Genomic DNA, 20,476 nt, shown 5'->3' on the forward strand with positions numbered 1-20,476 from the left:
GTTCACATGAAACCTAGTGAAGCTTTTATGTTGTTTTGGATTGTGGCTCTGCGGAGCAGTCCAGAGGCATCTAGCAGGGGACTAGTGCCTGAAGCTGTGTGAAGCTTCTATGTTGTTTTTGAAGGTGTCTAGCTCTGCGGAGTTTACTTGAAGCTGTGTGAAGCTTTGATGTTTTTGGTGACCCTGGAGTTGTTAAGGTCCAGGGATTGCTTGGAATTCTGGAGATGCAAGTTACATTGCATTTAGTGTTTTCTTTTAACTTTAGGTGACTTTTGGAATTGTTCTCGAGTCCGCTCTTGATTAATTTCAGAAGCCTGGCAACGTTTCATCTGCAGCTGTGTTCACTTTGGGGTGTTTATTTGGTTTTGAAGGGCTCATTTGTCTGGCCAACATTTGTAGCGTTATGCTGGTGGTGGTTGTTTAGTGACAGCTGGTTGCGTTTCTTTATTGGTGTGATGAGGTGAGTGACTGGTGATTAGGTGTGTCTGTGTTGCTTGAATTTTGGAATGGATTTGACAGCGGCATGAGTTGTGACTGTGGTTTCTTGGTGACCCAGGTAGATTGTTGGGTTGTTAGTAAGTATCTTGCGCAGTTATGACAGTACCTGGTTTTTCCCGGTTTTGGGAGTTAGTACTCGGAAGTGGCAGTCCGAGGTTCCTTTGTGGCAGAGAGGAACGGAAGGAGCTTTGTGTTTGGTTGGTCTTGGTAGTGTTGTGGTTTGTTTGCCGAGGTGGGCGGTTAGTGCTCGAAAGTGGCAGTTCGAGGTTCCTTTGTGGCAGGCGGGAACGGAAGGCGATTTGTGATGTTTTGATTGGTTGGGAATGTTAGTTGTGGCGGCTGGGACTGTCATAGGATGTTAGTTACGCCTGTTTGTTCAATCTCTGGGGTTAGCGGAACTCTGCTGAGAGTGAGGTGTGTCTTGCTGTTGTGAAAGTGTGTGTTGCTCTTTATGCAAGAGGAGGAGGTGTTAGGGTTGCTTTCTCTAAGTGTGTCTTTGAGGTGTGTTTGTTTGTTGTAGGAAAGGAGGTGTTAGGGTTGGCTCTTATACTTGCATGTGTGCTGAGCCAGGATTGATGTCACCATCAGAATGTAGGCTGTGAGTCTGGAGTGTGAGATTAGAATGTTTGGGGTTGAATGGGTTCTAACCCAGGCAGTTAGATTATGTGAGCCTGGGTGGTGGGAGCCAGTGGGCTCCTGTCCCTTTCCTCTTTATCTCCTAATAACTATGATGACATCTGATTCTTGTAACAGAAGGACCTTAATAAAGTAACCACTATGCGTACCTGGCCTGTGTATCCTGAGTGTCCCTTGGAGTGAACCCTATGACCAAGAGCCGGTCATAACATGGTTCTACACTGGCTTACACTGGAATCAGTTTGGACAGGTTTTCCTAACGTGACATGTCACTCTTAATGGCCAAACCAACGGGAGTATGTAGTTACATAGGAGTACTGGCATGTATTGGCAGAGCCAGTTTTGTGCCCAGTGCCAGTAATGATGCTATTGAAAAATGTCTTAAAGAGAACATAAGTATGGTCTTATATGGGAATACTAGCATATGTTGGTGGAGCAAGCATGGAAATGTATGGGCACAGCCCATATACAAATGTTTTTTATACTGGCATATATTGCAGGGACCGGCATGATAACGCATTGGGAAATGCCCTGTGCATGTTTATCTATTCTACTTTTTTGCTCGATTTACCCTACAAAACAGATTGTTGGCCTTTTACCCACATTTTCTCAGAAAGTGTGCTGTGTAATGCACCATTTCAACCCATTATAAAACATTTACTATGGGGAGGAAGACAAATTCCCCCGCCCCCAACCCAATTCCGTTAGTTCGTGTTCCCTCGCAATGCTCAGTCACAATCACATACTTGTGGCAAATATGTACACCCTCCAAAAAACAACTGTGCAGCCTCCAATTGTGGCTGGTATATTTGTGGACCAGGCACCACCCCCTTCTTTCTATATGTTACGTTAAAGATTTAAGCTTTGATTGAAAAACATATTTACATCTTTCACTTGCAATAGTGCATGCCCCTGCAGCGGCATAGACATCATGGAAATTGCGCACACGAGTAGGGCCACAGCATGGCTCGCAGGGGAGCTGCCAAATTTTGTGCTACGTCATTGGGCACCACTTTGTCTGACAAAGGTGTGCAGTGCGCACCTTGATGTCTGCCAGCGAGTCCCCGGGTGAGAAGCAACTCGTGGGTGTTTTCAATTTTAAATAACTGTGTGGTGCTATGAATTTGTGTGTGCAACAATATTACATTAAATGTTTTTTTAAAAATGTTTTTTTAATTCATTTTTCTAAGTCCTCTGGCACCCAGTATTACGCTTAGATAATAAAAACTACACAGGAGGGTCTTGGGTATATTGAAAGAACCTTTCCCCAGGTATTATACTCCAGCAAAGATAACATTATCAGGTGCACTCCCCTCTGTGCATGCAGTCCCATCTAATAGGTTTCTTCTATCGTAGTGGTAGCTGAATCAAATTTACATCTATAACCAGGGAATTTTGTTGATACTAAATCCTGGTCAATGATTTAATTTTCAGGCCCTGCTCGTGCAGCATTTTTCTCCTGGCTAAACAGCAGCGCACGCCTTCACAGGTCAGTGCTTTTTTGGCTTAACACAGCAACGCCACAGTTAACACTTCTGTGTCCATTGATCTATAGATGTTTCATACACTAGTTGTAGCCTGCGTTACAGATTTCGGCTATCCTGTTAGAAATACTGCATGCATGTTTTACATATACAACCCACGTCAAATCTAGAAAATGGCATTCTTGAAATGTGTAATCGTGGACAAATCATGCCTCCCTCTGTCCCTTGGTTCTTTTAGCTGGCTGAAATAAGAGCACCTGGAAACACGGGTGCTAGATGCATCCAAAAAATCTGAAGGTCGTTTGCCATCACTTCCTGTAATGTCACTTAGGGTAGGGTCAAATTCCATAACTTCCTGTGATGTCATAAGGGGTCAAGGGTTGTGTGATGTCACTTGCGCTACACCTGGCATTTTGGTGAAATGATGTCCCCATCAATAAAAGTTACAGAAATCATGCAATGGGAACTGCATGCTGTTGTAGCCCACCCCCTTCCCTCTCCCGCTCTTCATCCAGAGCCCCGGGTCATCGCTGCAGTCTTTCCCCCCACCGGTGGCGCAGGAGGGCTCTGCAGCCCTGCAGGCATCCAAGCACACGGGAGCCTGTGCAGTAGTGCAGAAAAAGAAGCAAGCATGCAGCTGTAGTAAAAAATGGGATCGACATGGGGCTTAATTTCCAACTGGGCGAGATCATTATTGTTCTAACAGCGAGAGCAGAGTTGCGCAGATAAGGCACAGCTCTCAACTCAGCTGCTTTGGGCAGGTGTTACCTGCCAAAAGCATCCACACACCCACCAGCTCCTTTGTTTCACCCGCCTTGGAGCTGCGAGACTCTGATGCATAATGAATTATATTTATTCTTTTGTAAAAAAGCGTGGGATTGCGATTCAAACCGGTCCTGTGCTGCGTTGTCTTGCTTGCAAGACGAAAGGGTTGTCCCTGGTCTATCATTCCTCCCCAATACTTCACACAGGCACACTCTCACTAAATGAGCCAGCGCAGCACCCTGTGGGTACAAAAGAAAGCCAAAGGGAAATGTAGGAAACAGCCAGAGAGACTCAAGTCTTCCGATTCAGCACTGATAAGCTTCCACTTTCTAGGTTTTGTTTATTTAGCCTCATGTGAGACAGTAGGCTTCAGTTTATCAATACAATATGAGATAAGATTAATTTGCACCAAAAACGTCACCCTCCTTACAAGCAGGTGTCTCACTTGGCATGCTCCCTATACGCCCATTCACTTAAATGGGCTCCCAACCCGCCCAACAAACAAAAAAAAACGGGCGTTTTCACCCGCCTTGGTGACAAAAAAGGTTGAGAGCTATGGACAAGGGTGAAGAACATTGGCGTATAATCCGACTTGCTACTGGCAGACAAATTTGGAAAAAACATGTCCCCTGAAATTCCCTCGGCGTACAGGTCACGGCCACAAATCACTTCTGTTTGGGGGCGGAGAAGCCGTGGATGGGTTTAATATCTACCAGCCAAGAAGACACACAAATATCCTCTGTCGCTGCAATCAAAACAGCAAAAACAAACCCACCGCCACCTAAATATACCTGGCGCTTAGAAACACTTCCGAGATGTATAAGCACCTTATAAATACACAATAAAAGATAAATAACTGCCCATACACAGCATGGAACACTCCTTCCACCATGATTCTCATCTTAAGCACGTAGACGTCCTAGTCACGTGAAACTGTCATGACAACTAACAGAAATGCGTAAAATACGCCATGACGCTGTAAAGGCATTTCAGAAAGTGTCGGCAAACTTTTAAACAAACACACAATGCTATGGGGTGGGTCTGGTAGGGACTTTAAATGTGTGATTGATAATGAAAGCAGCATAAGGCTTCCCTTTACAAAACGCGAATGTCCTGATTTTAGGCATCATCAGGTGAGTGCATGCGATCCAGCTCTTGGAGTGAATTTTATATGCATGTATCCGTTAACTTAGACGTTCTTACCCCCTTGTTGTTATATTGGTAAGAGGATCCCTTTTGCAACCTCTGGAAATGCACGTTGAACTGAAGTGAGAGGCTGCAGTTGAAGCTGTAATTCGTTTTATTGTACTTCTCACATGTTGAAATTAAACATTCTAAGTACGTGACTTTCTAAACATCTGGTTTTGAAATTACAAAGGGCAGCCTATTGTTGTTGGTATCGTAGACAGAGTAGTTGCTCCGAAGCTCATTTATGTTAGAGTTCAGGCTCGGGAATACTCGCAGACGCAGTAACTGCTGTGCAAACCGGGCCCTGTTGTAAGTGACTATATATATATATATATATATATATATATATATATATATATATATATATACATACACCTGCGCTGGCTAATGATTGCAGCATACCTGCCTACATTTGAAAATCAAAATTCCTGAGATTTATGCCCCGCCCACAGTCACACAAAACTCCGCCCATTTTTACATGACTCCGCCCACATGTCAAAAAGGTAAACTCTGTTGTAACGTGATGTCAGAAATGTGCAGTTCAAATTGAAATATGCATATTTCATTAAATTGCCTTTTCACAACCAAATTGCATTCGCCTTCCATAAAATCAACACGTTAAAATGTGCACATTTAATCTCCAAGAACCAATACAAAGGTTTTCCCTGAATTTTGAGGTACCGAAATTGGACATTTCACCTTAGTTGTTTTTCATCAGGTTATTTATTGCAGTGGTGAGTTGTCCAGCCTGCAAACCTGATGGCTGTGGTTCAATGGGGCTGAATCCACCCTAACCTGGGCAAAAAGAACGAAAGCAAAAGGAACGCGTGTTCGCATTGGAAACCCGACAAAAAAGAATGAAAGGTGAAGCAAAATATAACCTGGCCATTTGTCCATTTGTTTAAGCCGCATTACATTACCCATGCTCATTTGCCTTTCCCCCACTTTTTCTCCCTCCAGTAAGGTGCAGAATGAGACATGTTTTCTTTTTGGCATAAAAATGCTGCAGATTTATTTTCACACAAAATAACACAGCAAATAAATAGTGAAAATAGCTCCGAAGGTGTGACGACTGCTCAGTGTCCAAAACCTGCTTCAAAACGTTATAGCGTACCACGTAACAGTCTATTTCCGACCTGTATTATGATTTCCACAACGACTAACTGGGGACTTGCTTCATTAAAACACCAGCTGCACAGATCCGTGGATTTATCAATAGAGATCTCCGACGTGCATTTCCTCGCGCAAGTGTCCTCTAACTCCAAACATCTCCCCGCACCAATGGCAGTCTAGGTCCCACAAATCAAGACCATAAAGCACACTCCAAACTCTAACCCTCCCGGCATCCGCACCCCCGACTTGCTGTGTGAGAGCCTCCCGCGGCGCCTCCATCCTTAAAGTTCAACCGTACTCGCCCCTCACATTGATGTCAGCCAGTGGGCACCGGGTGGCCTGCATAGCTTAGCACGTCCTTTTATCATATTGATCCCCCGCCTAGGGCCATGAGGGCCAGTAAGAGGCTGGCTCCGACCCCCACTCCCTTCCTGCCACCTCAATGGAGAGGGAATCCAAAAAGGCGTAGCAGTCTCCCTTGTCCCATTCACACTCGCCCTCTAAGACGCTACAAAGACCTTGTAGCACTGTCAATCTGCATTTAAGTGTAGTCTACCCGTCAAAAGACGAAAGCCCCAATTCACCTCTTGGCTACACCTCCGAATTTGGTAGGTGAAAACCATGCTTATATTTCAATTCTACTGCCTCTGGCCCAAACCGAGGCTGAGTTACTGCATACAATTGTATTTTCTGTCACTTTGCTGAAACCTTTACCCCAAAGGGATTACCCGTTCCATATAAGCCAAACTAGCACGAGGCACTATATAAAGCCATTATTATTACTACCACAAACCGAGCGTCACGTGGTACAATGTCATAGCCACTGCCCACGTCTCTAACATTTCTACCTTTAAATCAACTTTGTATAACCGATCCGTTCTCCTTAGTTTCCTTGAACTTACTTAGATATTTTGGAATGCAATCAATTTGAAAATAATTACCCACGACTGCGTGGCGTACATCTGAACACCCAACGGGAACCTAAATGCATTGCTGCCCGTGACGCTCGCTAAATGCATCTGCCTACCGTTTAAACTTACAGCCAACATTTCTACCTTTAAATCAACTTTGTCTTACTGATTGCCTTGATCCTCGTCTCTGTGCCGCTTCTTAATTCTCATGGAACCGCATATGAGAGATGCAAGCCACATATTCAAACATAATTTTAACGTCCTTCATTTAAAAGAACAGCGTTCCTTATATGCAACATCACCCCCACCCCAGATCCATGGGGAGTATAGCAGTAACCGACTGCCGATGCCGTCCTGCCTGCCCGCCTCCTTAATTTCCCACGTCCGCCCCCGTGGAATTAAGCTGCACGAACCGCAACCCCTCCGTGCCCAGCTGTTTACCACTTTCTTTGTTCAAGCTGCACTGTCAAAGTCTCCTTCTCCCCGGAACTGGGCAACACCTTCTCCGGAATCTCTGGAACTCCCAATACCAGACCCCTTCCTTCTCTGGGACAACACTAACCCTCCTGGTCACCGTAACATGAACAAAAAACGAACTCCTCTTCCTGATGGCGGGCGTCCTGCTGTTGGAAACTGCAAGTCCTTTCCCATAGGACACCCGCCACTTATATGGGGCTTGCCCCCACCCCCTTCTATTGTTGCCCATCGCGGGCTTCCAAGCGTTTTTGGCGCTCTTTGGGGCTAACACCTCCCCCTTGCCTCGAGAAGGGAGGGGGAGGGAAGAGGAGCGAGGCCCCTGCCCCGGTTATCGGGGTGCCTCCTCCATTTTGTCTGCATTTTCCGTCTTCAATTTCAAACGCGCGTTATTTTGCTTCAACTGCATTCTTTTTCTTCAAACGCGAAATATTTTGCTTCAACTGCATTCTTTTTGCCAATGTGCTGGAAGCATTACAGTCATTGCTGCAGAGACAAAGCCACACTTGCACAAAAAACAGAACAGCTTATTACTAAGCAGTAAGCCCAAATGCACTCCTATCGGATCACAGTCCAATTATTTAAAGTGTACTTCCTAACACAAGCTAATCAAAAGCATGTTATTGCGATTTTTCGTTAATATCTAAAACAAATCGTATTTCAAAATTTTGTAATAAAGTAAATTCTCAAAAATGAGACCATGTTTGCACAAATTTCTCGAGATATGGCTCATTTTAATTGGCCCATCTGTTTTTTTCAAAATTAAAGAAATCAAAATACATTTCCAACAAAAATCATTAATTTCCACAATTCAAATAATCTGATGAAACTGTTTTCGTAGGCATTTACAACATCATGCACTGAATACAGTGTTACATTATAATCCGCAAATTGAGTTATATTGTTGTGTGAGAAATCAATTCACACATGTGAAGCCCTTATTTTTGCGAATCTTAACCCACCTGGTTTCCAGCCAGTTTATTTAGCCCCGGTTGGTATCTACTTATAGATAATGTACCTCTCTAATTTTCCACAGGTCAAGCCTGTTAAGAATTGTCTATTGCCCAAGAGTAACAATTAAAGATAAGCCCCTACCCTGAAGATGGTTAAGAGTTAACCATTTTTGTGTCCCAAGTGGTCTTGTGACGTCAGCCTGTCTGCACCTGAAACGTTAGGAACTCCTTAACACTGAAGTTGCCAGTGGTCGACTCCACGGCATTAATTACCCAGTTTTACATTGATTTGAATTAGCAGTGCTCTCCTACCACCTATTTGTATTTGACAAAGCCACACTCTGGCAGGGAGTCTGAGGCGGCACAGTCCTGCAAGCATTACTAAAAAAAAAAAAGAAATCAGTGAAAGCTGTCCAACACCAAAATTCCTGAGATTCCAGGATCTTTCCCAGAGACCCGAGGTTAAAATTCCTGAGTCTTTGGAAAAAATCCGGAGGTTAGGCAGGTATGGATTGCAGGCGTGTACTGTCTCCAGTTACAGTGCCTAATCTGAATGTAATGATTCCTCCGGGCTAATGGCTGCAGATCCGGTAATTTCTCTAGGTCTAATTACCCTTTTGTTGATAATAACTGCAGGCAAGGTGTCTGTAGCTCTAATAGCTGCAGACACAGAAACAACACCCCTTGAATATCGGCAGAGACGACCTTCTCTAGCGCTAATGGTAAAGGCCTATCACATCCTCTTGCTGGAGCAAATAAGTGCAGACACAATACCTGCTCTGGAGCTAATGACTTACGACACAGTACGCTGTACATGCTCATCAGCTACATATGACAATAAATCATACCTGCCTACATTTGAAAATCAAAATTCTTGAGATTTATGTCCCGCCCACAGTCACACAAAACTCCGCCCATTTTCACATGACTCCGCCCACATGTCAAAAAGGTAAAACTATGTTGTAATGTGTTGTGACGTCAGAAATTTGTAGTTCAAATTGAAATATGCACATTTCATTAAATTGCCTTTTCGCAACCACCCACATTGCATAGGACAAAAGGCATTCGCCTTCCATAAAATCAACACGTTAAAATGTGCACATGTAAACTCCAAGAACCAATACAAAGGTTTTCCCTGAATTTTGCAGTACCGAAATTGGACATTTCACCTTAGTTGTTTTTCATCAGGTTATGTTTTGCAGTGGTGAGTTGTCCAGCCTGCAAACCTGATGGCTGGGGTTCAATGGGGTACCACCCTAACCTGGGCAAAAAGAACGAAAGCAAAAGAAGCGCGCGTTCCCATTGAAAGTCAGCAAAAAAGAATGAAAGGTGAAGCAAAATAAACGTGCGTGATTTTGCTTCACCTGTATTCTTTTTGCCAATGTGCTGGAAGCGTTACAGTCATTGCTGCAGAGACAAAGCCACACTCAGGCAGCAAGTCCGAGGCGGCGCAGTCCTGCAAGTATAACAAAAAAATAAATCGATCAGTGAAAGCTGTCCCCCACCAAAGTTCCTGCGATTCCAGTATCTTTCCCGGAGAAATGGTTAAAATTCCTGAGTCTCCGTGAAAAATCCAGAGGTTAGGCAGTTATGCAAAACATGCCCTTGGGCAAATAATTAGACACAGTATCGGATCTGGAATACCGATTCCAGACACAGTACCTGCTAGTCCTCCCGTCCGCAAGCACCCAAAACCTGCCTACCCAACCCAACCCTGATCCACGTGAAAGAGACTCTGGGGAGGACAAGCAAAAGAGAGAGAAGAAGGTATGTCATGTGTGCGAGGCCAGAGCACAGATCAAGGCGCCATGTGCGCTACCTATTAGAACAATCCCCACAGACTCGGACCCCAGCTCATCGGGGAGTGACCAGAATAAGAGGGCATACGTGTACGCCCTAGGCAACCCCACTGCCACAGCACATAGCCCCACCCTGATCATCAAGCTAAATGAGCAACCGACTGAATTTCTCATTGACACGGGAGCCATGGTGAACGTGGTCAGCGAACATATACAACAAACTACCTCAGAAGCCAAAGCTACACCCCGAAACAGTAGGCATATACGCCTATGGCGCCAAAGCACCCCTTAAGTGTCTAGGACAATTCAATGGTCTCTGTCACTACAAAGGACATGAGATGAAAATACCCATAGATGTTCTGGCCACAGAGAAAGACAGAGGCTGCGTTCTGAGCTTCAAAGCCGCCGCCGACTGGGACTCATTCACATCTTGTACAACATATGGTTCACAAGTATATCGACCCAGTTGAGATGGTCAACAACCTGTATCCCCGTATATTCAAAGGCATTGGCAAGCTAAAAAATAGACAGATCAAACTCCACGTGGATGACTCAATGCGCCCGATAGCTCAACCCTACATAGGGATCCCTGTTAACATCCAGAAGAAAGTAGAGGATGAGCTACACAAACTGCTCGAACACGACATCATTGAGCATGCCACAGGTCCTACCACCTGGGTGTCCCCGATAGTGCCAGTGCCCAAGGAAGGGTCAGAAGCCATACGACTGTGCGTGGACATGAGGATTCCAAATCAAGCCATCAGGTGGGAGAGGCATCCGGCTCCCTGCATCATGGATATGATTTACCTACTGAACGGGGCCAAGGTATTCTCCAAACTAGACCTACAAAAAGAATATCATCAACTAGTACTGAGTCCCGAAAGTAGGAACATCACAACTTTTTTCACGCACGTGGACCTATTCAGGTACAAGAGGTTGAGCTTTAGGGTGTCCTCGGCCACGCAAATATTTCAGGCCGAGGTACATAATGTCATCAAACACATCCCGAACTGTCTCAATTGCAGTGATGACATGCTGGTGTTCGGCACAGATGTAAACAAACACGACGAGACATTGATGAAGGTTTGCAAAGCCCTGAACGACGGAAACCTCACCCTGAACCGAGACAAATGTGAGTTTTTCAAAATCACACTGAAATTCTTCAGACACATCTTCTCGGAGACGGGCATGACACCTGACCCGGAAAAAGTGGCAGCGCTAAACAAAACCTCGGCCCCAACAAATGTATCAGAATTACGCTCTTTCCTAGGCCTGGCCAGCTATTGCAACCAATACATCAGACTTCGCCTCCGTCAGCGAGCCGCTGAGACAACTGACAAAGACCGGCAGCCCCGGAAGCACACATCAGGTACCCAAGGGAAGGTCCAGCAACCCCAAATAGGGGCCCTTTGGACACAGTCCAGGCGCCGTAGGCTCCAGGCTCATTTTGGACATCAGTCCTGGCGCCGTAGGCGCCAGGCTCTTAAAGGTAGTGCTTTTGGTGGACTTACCTGATGCAGACCATGCTGCCAGATCCAGACCTCTTTGAGGCCTGAAAGGAACTACTTTACCTGTAGGACTATTTTGCCACTCGGGCGTGGTCAGGGAAGGATACATACCTGGTTGGGGAAGGATACATACCTGGGACTTCTTTGGAGGCTATTTAAGCCAAGGCCAGTCAGCAGCTCACGCTTCGCGTTGCTCTGCTCCTAGCAGCTGGACGCTCACCGTGGCTGCTCCTGCATCCTGACTCCAGCCACGCCCGCTTCAGTTCTGGAACACCTAAAAGGAAGAAGAGAGGACGAGAAGGTGAATAAAGGACATTACCTGATATTGCATGGGATCCGGAGCCAACACGCCGACGATCCTAAAGGGAAAGACATTATTTTAGGATTCCTCGCGTTGCTCGTTGCAGCGCTGCGCTCAACTCACCTGTCCACAAGGAATTCCGTACTCCTGCGACCATCGCACGTTCCGCTGCATTCCAGCACCTAGGAAGGAAAAGAGAAGAACAAAAGGTGAGCCAGAGAAGACATTGGGAAAAGACTGATTGCCCGAAGGCTTACCTGGAGATTGGTGGGGGAGAATCCTTCCTCATCTCGGCTTGGCACGCCTTTTGGCAGTACCGCGCCCCGGCCCCTATGGGGAAAAAAGAACACGCGCATTAGTGGGTGAACATACAGACATTAGAAAAACCACCCCAACATAAGCTCACCTGAATTATCCACAGCGAATTGTCTTCTCTACGTGGAATCTTCGCTCAGCACCTGCGCTAAAAGACTAAAAGCAGTCCATTGAAAATAAAGACCAAACAGGAAGGGAGAACAACCCTTGGACTTCATAAGTCATATACTTACGAAAGCGCCTTATTCATCCAAAAAACCAGTGAAGCAACTGGACCTGAATGCCCGTCCGATAACCAGTGAAGTAACTGGATTCTACCGCACCCCTGCACCAGAAGCAGGATGGAGAGCTCGTCATTTCAAATCTTAAGGTGAGAATTAACAGGAAGGTTCAGAGGTGGTTTGAAGAGAGAGTAAAAGGGGAAAGGAGGGGTCCGACTCGTCACTCCGCAGGTGATTAAAATCCTTTTCCCCATCTACAGAAAGATCTTCCTACGCATCAGCCAGGCAAGGTTTGGGGGTCCGGCCCAGTCGGTGTTACGAGTCCTGCGCATCACCTTAGAAGAGGCCGCAGCAGCCCAGACCTGGTCAGCGTCTCCGTGGGAGTCAGGTGAGCGTTACAGTTGACGCAAGTCCAGTAGGTTTGGGAGCCATATTAGCCCGAGAGACCCCTCCCAAACACACATCGTCGCATATGCCAGCAGCAGCCTCTCTGCCATCGAGCAAGCTTACTCTCAAACCGCGAAGGAAGATCTTGTAGTGGTATGGCCGTGTGATCACTTTCATCTGTTTCTATACGGGAAACCGTTTAGAGTCATCACAGATCACCAAACCCTGCTGTTCCTGGGTTGAAACTACAAGACTATGCGTTCGAGATAGTCCACCGGCCAGGGAAAGGTGAAAACCCTGCAGGCCCTGGGAGAGGTGTGCGCCGCAATCCTCCGTGTGTCATGACCCGGAGAAATTGCCCCTTCTGGACCTCATGGTTATTGTCACGAAGGGCTTGTACTCCTCGTTCCTCCCAACATGGCCGTACCAAGCTCCGTGCTACGCACTAGTTTTCACGTCGTAGCACGTACTATAAATTGGTCACGCCCCTGCGGGTCCGCGCGTCTCAACGCTATCTTCGATAGTGACCTGACGTGTGTTTGCTCTCTACATTTGCTTCCTTGATCCGCTTCCTTCCTTCCTTGCCTTTTTTCCTGTTCCTGGACTCCCCCCACCCCCCTACATTGCTTGTTTATCGCTAATCCTGGACACCCTGGAACCACAAACTTCCCGGAACTCTGAACGCGCTTTGCAACCTGACGAGGCTCGGGCGAGCCTATCCAAGACCCGAACCACCCACAGGAAGAGTCCTGCGGCCGAACAAGGGAGATCCCGATCACAGGTGAGACGGGGGGAGAATTATGACACCGTGGCAGACAACCTCAGATACCTTATACACCAGACCACCCCGGAGGGAGTCAATACCGAGATAATAGCTAGGGAAACAGAAAATGACCAAGCCTGCCAGATCGTATGCGAGGGACTCGAATCGGGCATGTGGCGGAGGGCAAAGGAAAGGTGGAGAGCGGCAGGGGACCCGATACAAACGGATGTAGAGCGCCTTATACAAGTGAAGGATGAGCTAGCGCTCTCCGATGACCATCTCATGCTGAAACACTGCAAACTAGTAATCCTGTCGGCTCTGAGAACAAAGATCATCGAGCTGGCCCATGAAAATCACAGGGGCATCGTATCCACCAAGCGCATGCTTCGACAGAAAGTTTGGTTCCCCAACATGGACTCCATGGTGGAGGCTGCTTTAAAAGCTTGTCCCACGTGCAGCCGCATCACCCCCCAATCTACACCCGGAACCACTGATCATGTCTGACCTCCCACAAGGAATATGGGACGCTCTGGCTGCTGACTTCTTTGGGCTCATTGAAGGAGGGAAATACGTTTTAGCGGTGATGGATGAATACTCACGATATCCGGAAACCCACTTGATATCGTCGACCGCAGTTCCTCACGTCATCCCTGCCCTAGACCGCATCTTCTCGGCGTACGGGGTTCCCAAGGTACTCAAGACGGAAAATGGCCTCCCTTTCAGCGGGCATTAGTTTGCCCAGTTCGCAGACTAGCTGGGGTTTCACCATCGGAAAATAACTCCCCTCTGGCCCCCAGCAAATGGCATGATAGAACGCTTCATGGCAAATCTAAAGAGACTGTTACAGATTGCCAAACTAACGGGACAGCCGTATGAACAAGTGCTAAATCGGCTCATGAGAGATTACCAGGGAACACCCCATAGCACCACGGGGAAGACCCCTGCGGAACTAATGTTTGGACGAAACATACAAACGCAAATTCCGCAAGCCAACCAGATCAGCCACCCGCCTCAGTTAGACCAGGAAGTGCGGGAGCGGGATGAGGCTGCGAAGGCTTGCATGAAGGCATACGCAGACACCCGCCAAAGGGCAAAAATGCCTCAGATCGAGGTGGGAGATGTGGTAGCAGTGAAACAGCCACAAACGCATAAGCACACGTCCACGTTTCGAGAGGAACCCCTACTCGTCCGCAAAAGAAAGGCTACATGGTCAAGGCCCGAGGTCCGGAAGGGTTTAGTTTAGTTTAGTTTATTATTTGATAATGCGCTCCAAACCCAGGGGTAGCCGGGCGCAGCAGTTACAAGTATACTTGAGCTTGGTTACATATAATAATACATAAAGAAAGTATAGTACAAGTGTTGTTAACGATTAGCAAGCAGGTAAGAAGGTACGGGCCGAGAGGCACTCTTATGCAACGAAGGAGTCGGATCAGGGATCAGGAATATCATATCAGTTATTCACAGTGGTTAGTCAGTGGTAGGTCCAGGGAAGGAGAATTAGTGGTTAGTTGTCATTCGACCAGAGCCAGTTTTTCAAGTGGCGTCTAAAGCTCGCGTATGCTAGATTAGCTCTCAATGCAGAGGGAAGGGCGTTTCATGCGCAGGCAGCTTTCACAGGGAAACTGGCTCCACCCGTTTTTTTTTAGTTTAAATTTGGGAATTTTGAGTAAGAGGTGGTTAGATGCTCTAGTGTGGTAAGTAAAAGATTTTCTGGTTAGTCTAGCCGAAATGTATGGTGGTGCAGCGTTGTTCAGTCCTTTGTGAGTAAGGGATAATGTTTTGAGGAGGACTCTATCGCTGATTTTTAGCCAGTGGTGATCTTTCCAAGTGTTGGAGATGTGTGCTCTGCGGGGTATGTCCAGAGCTGCTCTACGGGCATTGTTTTGTAGTGTTTGCAGTTTGTTTACAGTAGTTTTGCTGGCGCCCGAGTAGAGGGCGTTACAATAGTCTAATTTAGACATTACTAGGGCGTTGGCTAGCTTGATACAGTTGGTTTCGGAGAGGTAAGATCTGCAGGCCCTGATTAATTTGCAAGTGTAAGCCGTGGAGGATGCAAGGGCATTGGTTTGTTTTTTGAGAGATAGTGTGGCATCCAGGTGGAAACCTAGAGTCTTTACCTCGGTTGCCACTTTGATTATATTGCCATCTATGTTGAAGTCACGGTAGTTAGGGCAGAGGTTGGCATCGGAACCCAGGATCAGTATCTCAGTTTTGTCGTCATTCAGGCAGAGGCCGTGGGAGGCCATCCATGCCTGAATGAGGAGATAAATCTTGTTTACCAGAGCTGTGTATTCGGCAAAGTTGCCAGAAAGTGGTATGAGGATCTGCGTATCGTCCGCATAGTTAGTGTATGTTATCCCCAGTCTGTCAAGTTTGTGGAAGAGGGGCTTGGTGAAGATATTGTACATTGTGGGGGAGACACAAGAACCTTGTAGGACGCCACAGGTGATATGTATTGGGTCCGCGGGGGCTAAAGGGGAGAACACTCTCATCGTCCGGTTAGCAAGGAAGGATTGTACCCAGGCTATGGCTTCACTTGAGAAGTAGACGGCAGACGCTAGGTGGTTGCATAACACTGCATGGTCCACCAAGTCAAAGGACGCCGATAAGTCAAGGAGGAGGAGCATAGCTGTGTTGCCTTTATCCTTCAGCTCGTCGATTTGAGTCTTGAGGTCAATTAGGGCCGTTTCAGTGCCGTGTAGTGGTCTGAATCCAGATTGGCGTGATCCTAGTAATTGGTTTGTCTCTAGATAGTTTTGTATCTGGAGGTAGGCTACTCAGTGAATAATTTTGAGGAGGAATGGTACCGTGGTGATGGGCCTGTAATTGGTGGGGATGGCTGGGTCAAGGGACTGTTTTTTTAGGAGGGGTAGTACCCAGGATTCTTTAAGGTTGGTGGGTACCGTGTTAGTTCTAAATGATGCGTTAATTAGCTTAGCTATAAAGGGTGCTAAGTCTCTGGCTGCATCCTTGATGACTTGGGCAGGGCAGCTGTCTCCTTGGCAATTGGTGGGTTTCAGGGAGGATATCACCTTTTCAGTTTCCAATATGGATATGTTGGTAAATCTGAATGGTTCGCGATTGATTTGGGTAGCTATTCTAGGTGTATCAGACAGTTGGGTGGTCTGGGTTGCAGTAGCGCTCAAGGATGCTTTTTTCTTAGCAATTTTGGATTGGAGAGTTATAATTTTGTTCGTTAGGGCATTTTAGATGCTAGTGCACCATTGTTTGTCCTTGGGAACATTATCTATGGGATCGATCGGATTTTCCATTTCCCGAAGGATGGAAAAGAGTTCTTTCGAATTAGAATTCGCTTTGCTGATTCTCTCATTGAATGTGTCTTTTTTGGTTTGGATTATTTCCTTCTTGTATTGTTTAGCAAGGTTGTTGAGAAGAGTTTTATTCTCAACTGAAGGTGTGTGCCTCCAAATAGCTTTCAGTTTGCGTTTTTGGGTTCGTAATTCTTTGAGGTGGGGGATAAACCATGAGTTAAGATGGGCTTTTCGTTTACTTTTGCGTTATTTGATAGGAGCAGTAGCATCCAAGGCTTTGGACATGGTATTGTTAAATGTCTCTACTAGCGTATTTGGGTCAGGGTTAGTCGTGCTTGCTATGAGATCAGGTAGGAGAAGCGGAAGTCACTCAGAACTCCTCCCACTTCAAGGGAGTTGCAGCTATGGGATCGAGGCGCCTAAGTGGGCGGGTGCACGCTCCCCCGGACTATGAATCGGATGACCCGTATCAAGGAGACCACAGGGACACTGAGGACTCTGATCAAGAATCTCAGGTGGAGAGTGAGGGTGGTGTGCAGCCTCCTGTGAACTTCAGTGCACGTCCGCAGAGGGCTCGGAACAATCCTCGCCGATGGATCGGGGAAATGGACTTGAGCGGTCCACCAGCCCGACACCCGTTGTGAAGAGTCTGGTAACTGTTTAAAATGGGGATGGGGGGTGTCACGCTGACGTTGCCATGGGAGCGGGAGGCGGTTGTTGGGAAGAGAAGTGACGGGGCGGGGGAAGGGGCAGAATAAGTTGGAAGGGAATAAAGTAGGATGCGTCCGTGTGATTCTTGCTGCGACATCCACGCTCCTAGGCCTACCCGCGACATTACACCTTTGATTCCCACAAAATTGCCTACGGTTCTGCTCTTTAGTCTCCGGGTGTCGGGATGCCCGAAACTTGGCTTCCCTCCCCGTCCCAAAACAGCCCTGCTGGGGCACCTTCCTTTGAAGCTTCGCAAAACTCCAACTCTGGCAAAAGGTGCTAATAACTCCTTTTGTCCTTCCCTTAGCTTCCGGGCCTTCGTGGCGCTTGAAACTTCTCCCCATCCTTGCTTATTGCCACGGACCTCTGCGTGCATGGCTTTGTCGCCATTTTGGACCCAAGGACAAACTGCAGATCTGGCCGAGCCCTCTGCTGCTGCCTGTCAGGGAGCGGAGGAGCACTTAATGGTGCAGCCTGGATCTGCCTGGCACAGGTTAGGATGCCCTTTTTTGGGGGAGTTTTAGCATAGGTGGGCTATCCCTGCAGTGTGTGTGAGTTTCACTTTATGTTGGACTCTCAGATCACAGACACGGGCACACAAGAAACACTCACACAGCAGCAGATACAGATACATGCAACTTTAATGTAACATTCACATACAGATATTTTAATCGCATAGAGAGAATACCCACAAGAAAAAATAAAATACACCTATAGGAACTATTTTGTAAATACCACAAGGAATCAGTGAACACAAACAGATCATGGAAGCGTATACGATTAGGCAAACGATTGAGGCAAACGGGGAAGGAGAGGGGTTTTGAGACGGATGACGAAACGTAAGGGATGGAGAGAGAGAAAGCGAGCGCGAAAGACAGACAAATAATGTGATTGACTAAGAGAACACGCGAGTCAGACCTAGAGCCAGAGCCTGGGAGACACACAGTGCTGCTGTGTAGTCACGAGGACACACACAGACATGGTGCCAGGTGCAGGGCAGAGCTTTAGGTGGACTGGGGCCAAACCCCAGAAGTCTTCAAGAAGTGGGGCTCAGCCGGTGCCCCCCATCCCACAACTCAACTCTATAGTTATTTTTTATAATGCATGATATATTAATAGCTATGAAGTGAATCGGAATCACTTACAGAGCAGCAGATAAGACACAGTGCAATTAAATGTTTTGCCCAGAATCACACACTTTGGTTGTACCAAGCAGATGGTGTTGTGATATATACTTAGTTAGGTAGGTCAGACCTCCCCTGTACAATTTTACACGTTCTTTCTTAGGCCATGCCCATCAGGCAAGCACCCCTGCCCCAATTGAAGGGCCCCCCAATTTCTTACACCACTTAAAGCACTGCTTATAACTACAGACACAATACCTGCTCTGCACAGTACGTACTCTGGGGCTAACCATTCCAGTCAAAGTATCTACTCTGGAGCCAATGGTATTTAACATAATACCTGCTCATAAGCAAAGTTGGGGTTAATTACTGCAGAAACAGTAAAAACCCCATGTACGCTTTCCTTCTCGTGTGTCCTTTCCCATTCCTAATTCACCTCGAACCACACTCGCTGAAATGAACGTACAACGTAATGAAGTGATCAGTAGGTATAAACCATTGTGCCACGATTTTCAAAACCTGTTTGGTGCAACTGATGGGATGCTCATTCACTTCACTTTTGCCAAAAAGGTGGTGAACCGTGCACAAAGGACATTTAAATGTGTGCTTCATAGTTGTGCACATTGAGGTGCTCTTTGCACAACTATGCAAGGCAGAGGGTGGAAAGGGTGTTTTGGGCATTTTCAAGTAAATCACGATTTTCAAAAGAGGTGCATTTTTCAAAGCACAGGAAAAAAAGAAAAAAACAGTTCCCTGTGCCAAATTTGGAACAGGTGCAGGAGGATATAAAATGTATGGGTAGGTCACTTATGATCCTCTCATGCAATGAGTGAGTGAATGCTGCGTGTAGATAAGCGAGTAAATGTTGAGTCAAATAATGTGTGTGTGGGTGTGTTCGTGCTAGGCCAGGGAGCTGATTCTGGCTGCTGAGGGCAGCACGGTAACAATGCACTTATAAATATATATATTTTATTAGCATTTTCAACAGTAAAAACACATGTAACCCCCCTTCCCATCCCTTCTCACCTCCCACCCTTGCCCCTCTGCTCCCCTCGATCCCAACACATGTAACCAACAACGCACCCAGTCCTGTTCCCTCTCCCCCTCACGCCCCCCTTCCGAGTCTATAAACCATGTGGATGGCTCCCTGTTGCAAGTTTCTGTGAGTGGCCAGCTCTCTCGTCAGCTGTTGTACGGGCACTTGCACAGTGTGGGAAGGCCCCCATAGTCCTCGTCTCTCCTAGAAGGTTCAGCCATATCTCCTCCCAGCTTCCTGTGAAGCCGCCCTCCCCAAGTGGAGCGAGTACTTGCACCAGCCCCAGCAATCTCATTTTCTCTCGGGCACCATATGGCCCACGAGTCCCGCTGCAGGTGATGCAGGACATTGTCACAGTCTGAGAGAAACCTTTGGTGATCCCCTTGAATCGAATAGGTCACCCACTCCAGCGCCACAAAGTTCCAGATTTTCACTAGCCCATTTGTGTTCTGTTGGGGGCAGCTTTTTCTTTCTATTTGTGTGGCACTACAAGCGGTGCTGCCACTATCAGGATGACGTATGTCTTTCTTTGAGCTTTCGAGGGTATTTTTTCCAGAACCCTGCCCATTCCCAGGATGGCCGTCCCTGTGTTGTCCGGCATCTGACTCCCAAAAATATTATTAATTGCTGCACTGCTCATGTGCCAATAAGGCTGTATGACTGGGCATTCCCACCAGATATGCTTCCACAATCCCAGTTCCCCATATCCCCTCCAGCAGAGAGCTGACGCAGTTGGTTAGAATGAATGTAGTATTTCTGGGGTGAGATGCCATTGGACCATTATCTTAACCCACATCTCCTGAATCTGTATGGCATGCATGAGCTTGGGTATATCTGTCCATAACGGTGTCCAGCCCACTCCAGCAGCTGCCCCACTGCAGTTTCCCACTGCTCCATATAGTGCCATGCCTGGCTCCTTGCCCCTTCTCCTATAATCCCATATAACACTCCTACCAAATGCCTGACCCTGTGTCTATCATTACGAACAGTTCAAAGGGCATGAGATCCCTGGTGGCA

The 20,476-nt window shown here is 46.9% G+C and overlaps 1 protein-coding gene and 1 long non-coding RNA gene across 4 annotated transcripts in view; one reads left to right on the forward strand and one right to left on the reverse strand.

Annotated features, from left to right (window-relative positions):
• LOC138542592 (uncharacterized) overlaps positions 1 to 4,310 on the reverse strand; it is a 60,132-nt gene extending 55,822 nt beyond the window's left edge. Inside the window, exon 1 of one of the 2 annotated variants that reach the window (XR_011290519.1) lies at positions 4,250 to 4,310. This is a non-coding gene — a long non-coding RNA (uncharacterized lncRNA). The remainder of the gene's footprint in view (positions 1 to 4,249) is intronic. The other variant, XR_011290521.1, reaches the window with a different exon arrangement.
• The window catches only part of WDR47 (WD repeat domain 47), a 1,275,124-nt gene that overhangs the window by 78,343 nt on the left and 1,176,305 nt on the right, over positions 1 to 20,476 (forward strand). The window contains exon 1 of one of the 2 annotated variants that reach the window (XM_069641845.1): positions 4,405 to 4,516. The exons of the other annotated variant lie outside the window; for it this stretch is intronic. Within the exon in view, the coding sequence (XP_069497946.1) occupies positions 4,409 to 4,516 (108 nt within the window). The 5' untranslated portion in view covers positions 4,405 to 4,408. Of the gene's footprint in view, positions 1 to 4,404; positions 4,517 to 20,476 lie in introns of those variants that run through there. 2 annotated transcript variants of the gene reach the window in all.

Source organism: Ambystoma mexicanum, chromosome 1q (genome assembly GCF_040938575.1).
Source record: "Ambystoma mexicanum isolate Mex_15411 chromosome 1q, UKY_AmexF1_1, whole genome shotgun sequence".
In the NCBI taxonomy this organism is placed as follows: Eukaryota; Metazoa; Chordata; class Amphibia; order Caudata; family Ambystomatidae; genus Ambystoma; species Ambystoma mexicanum.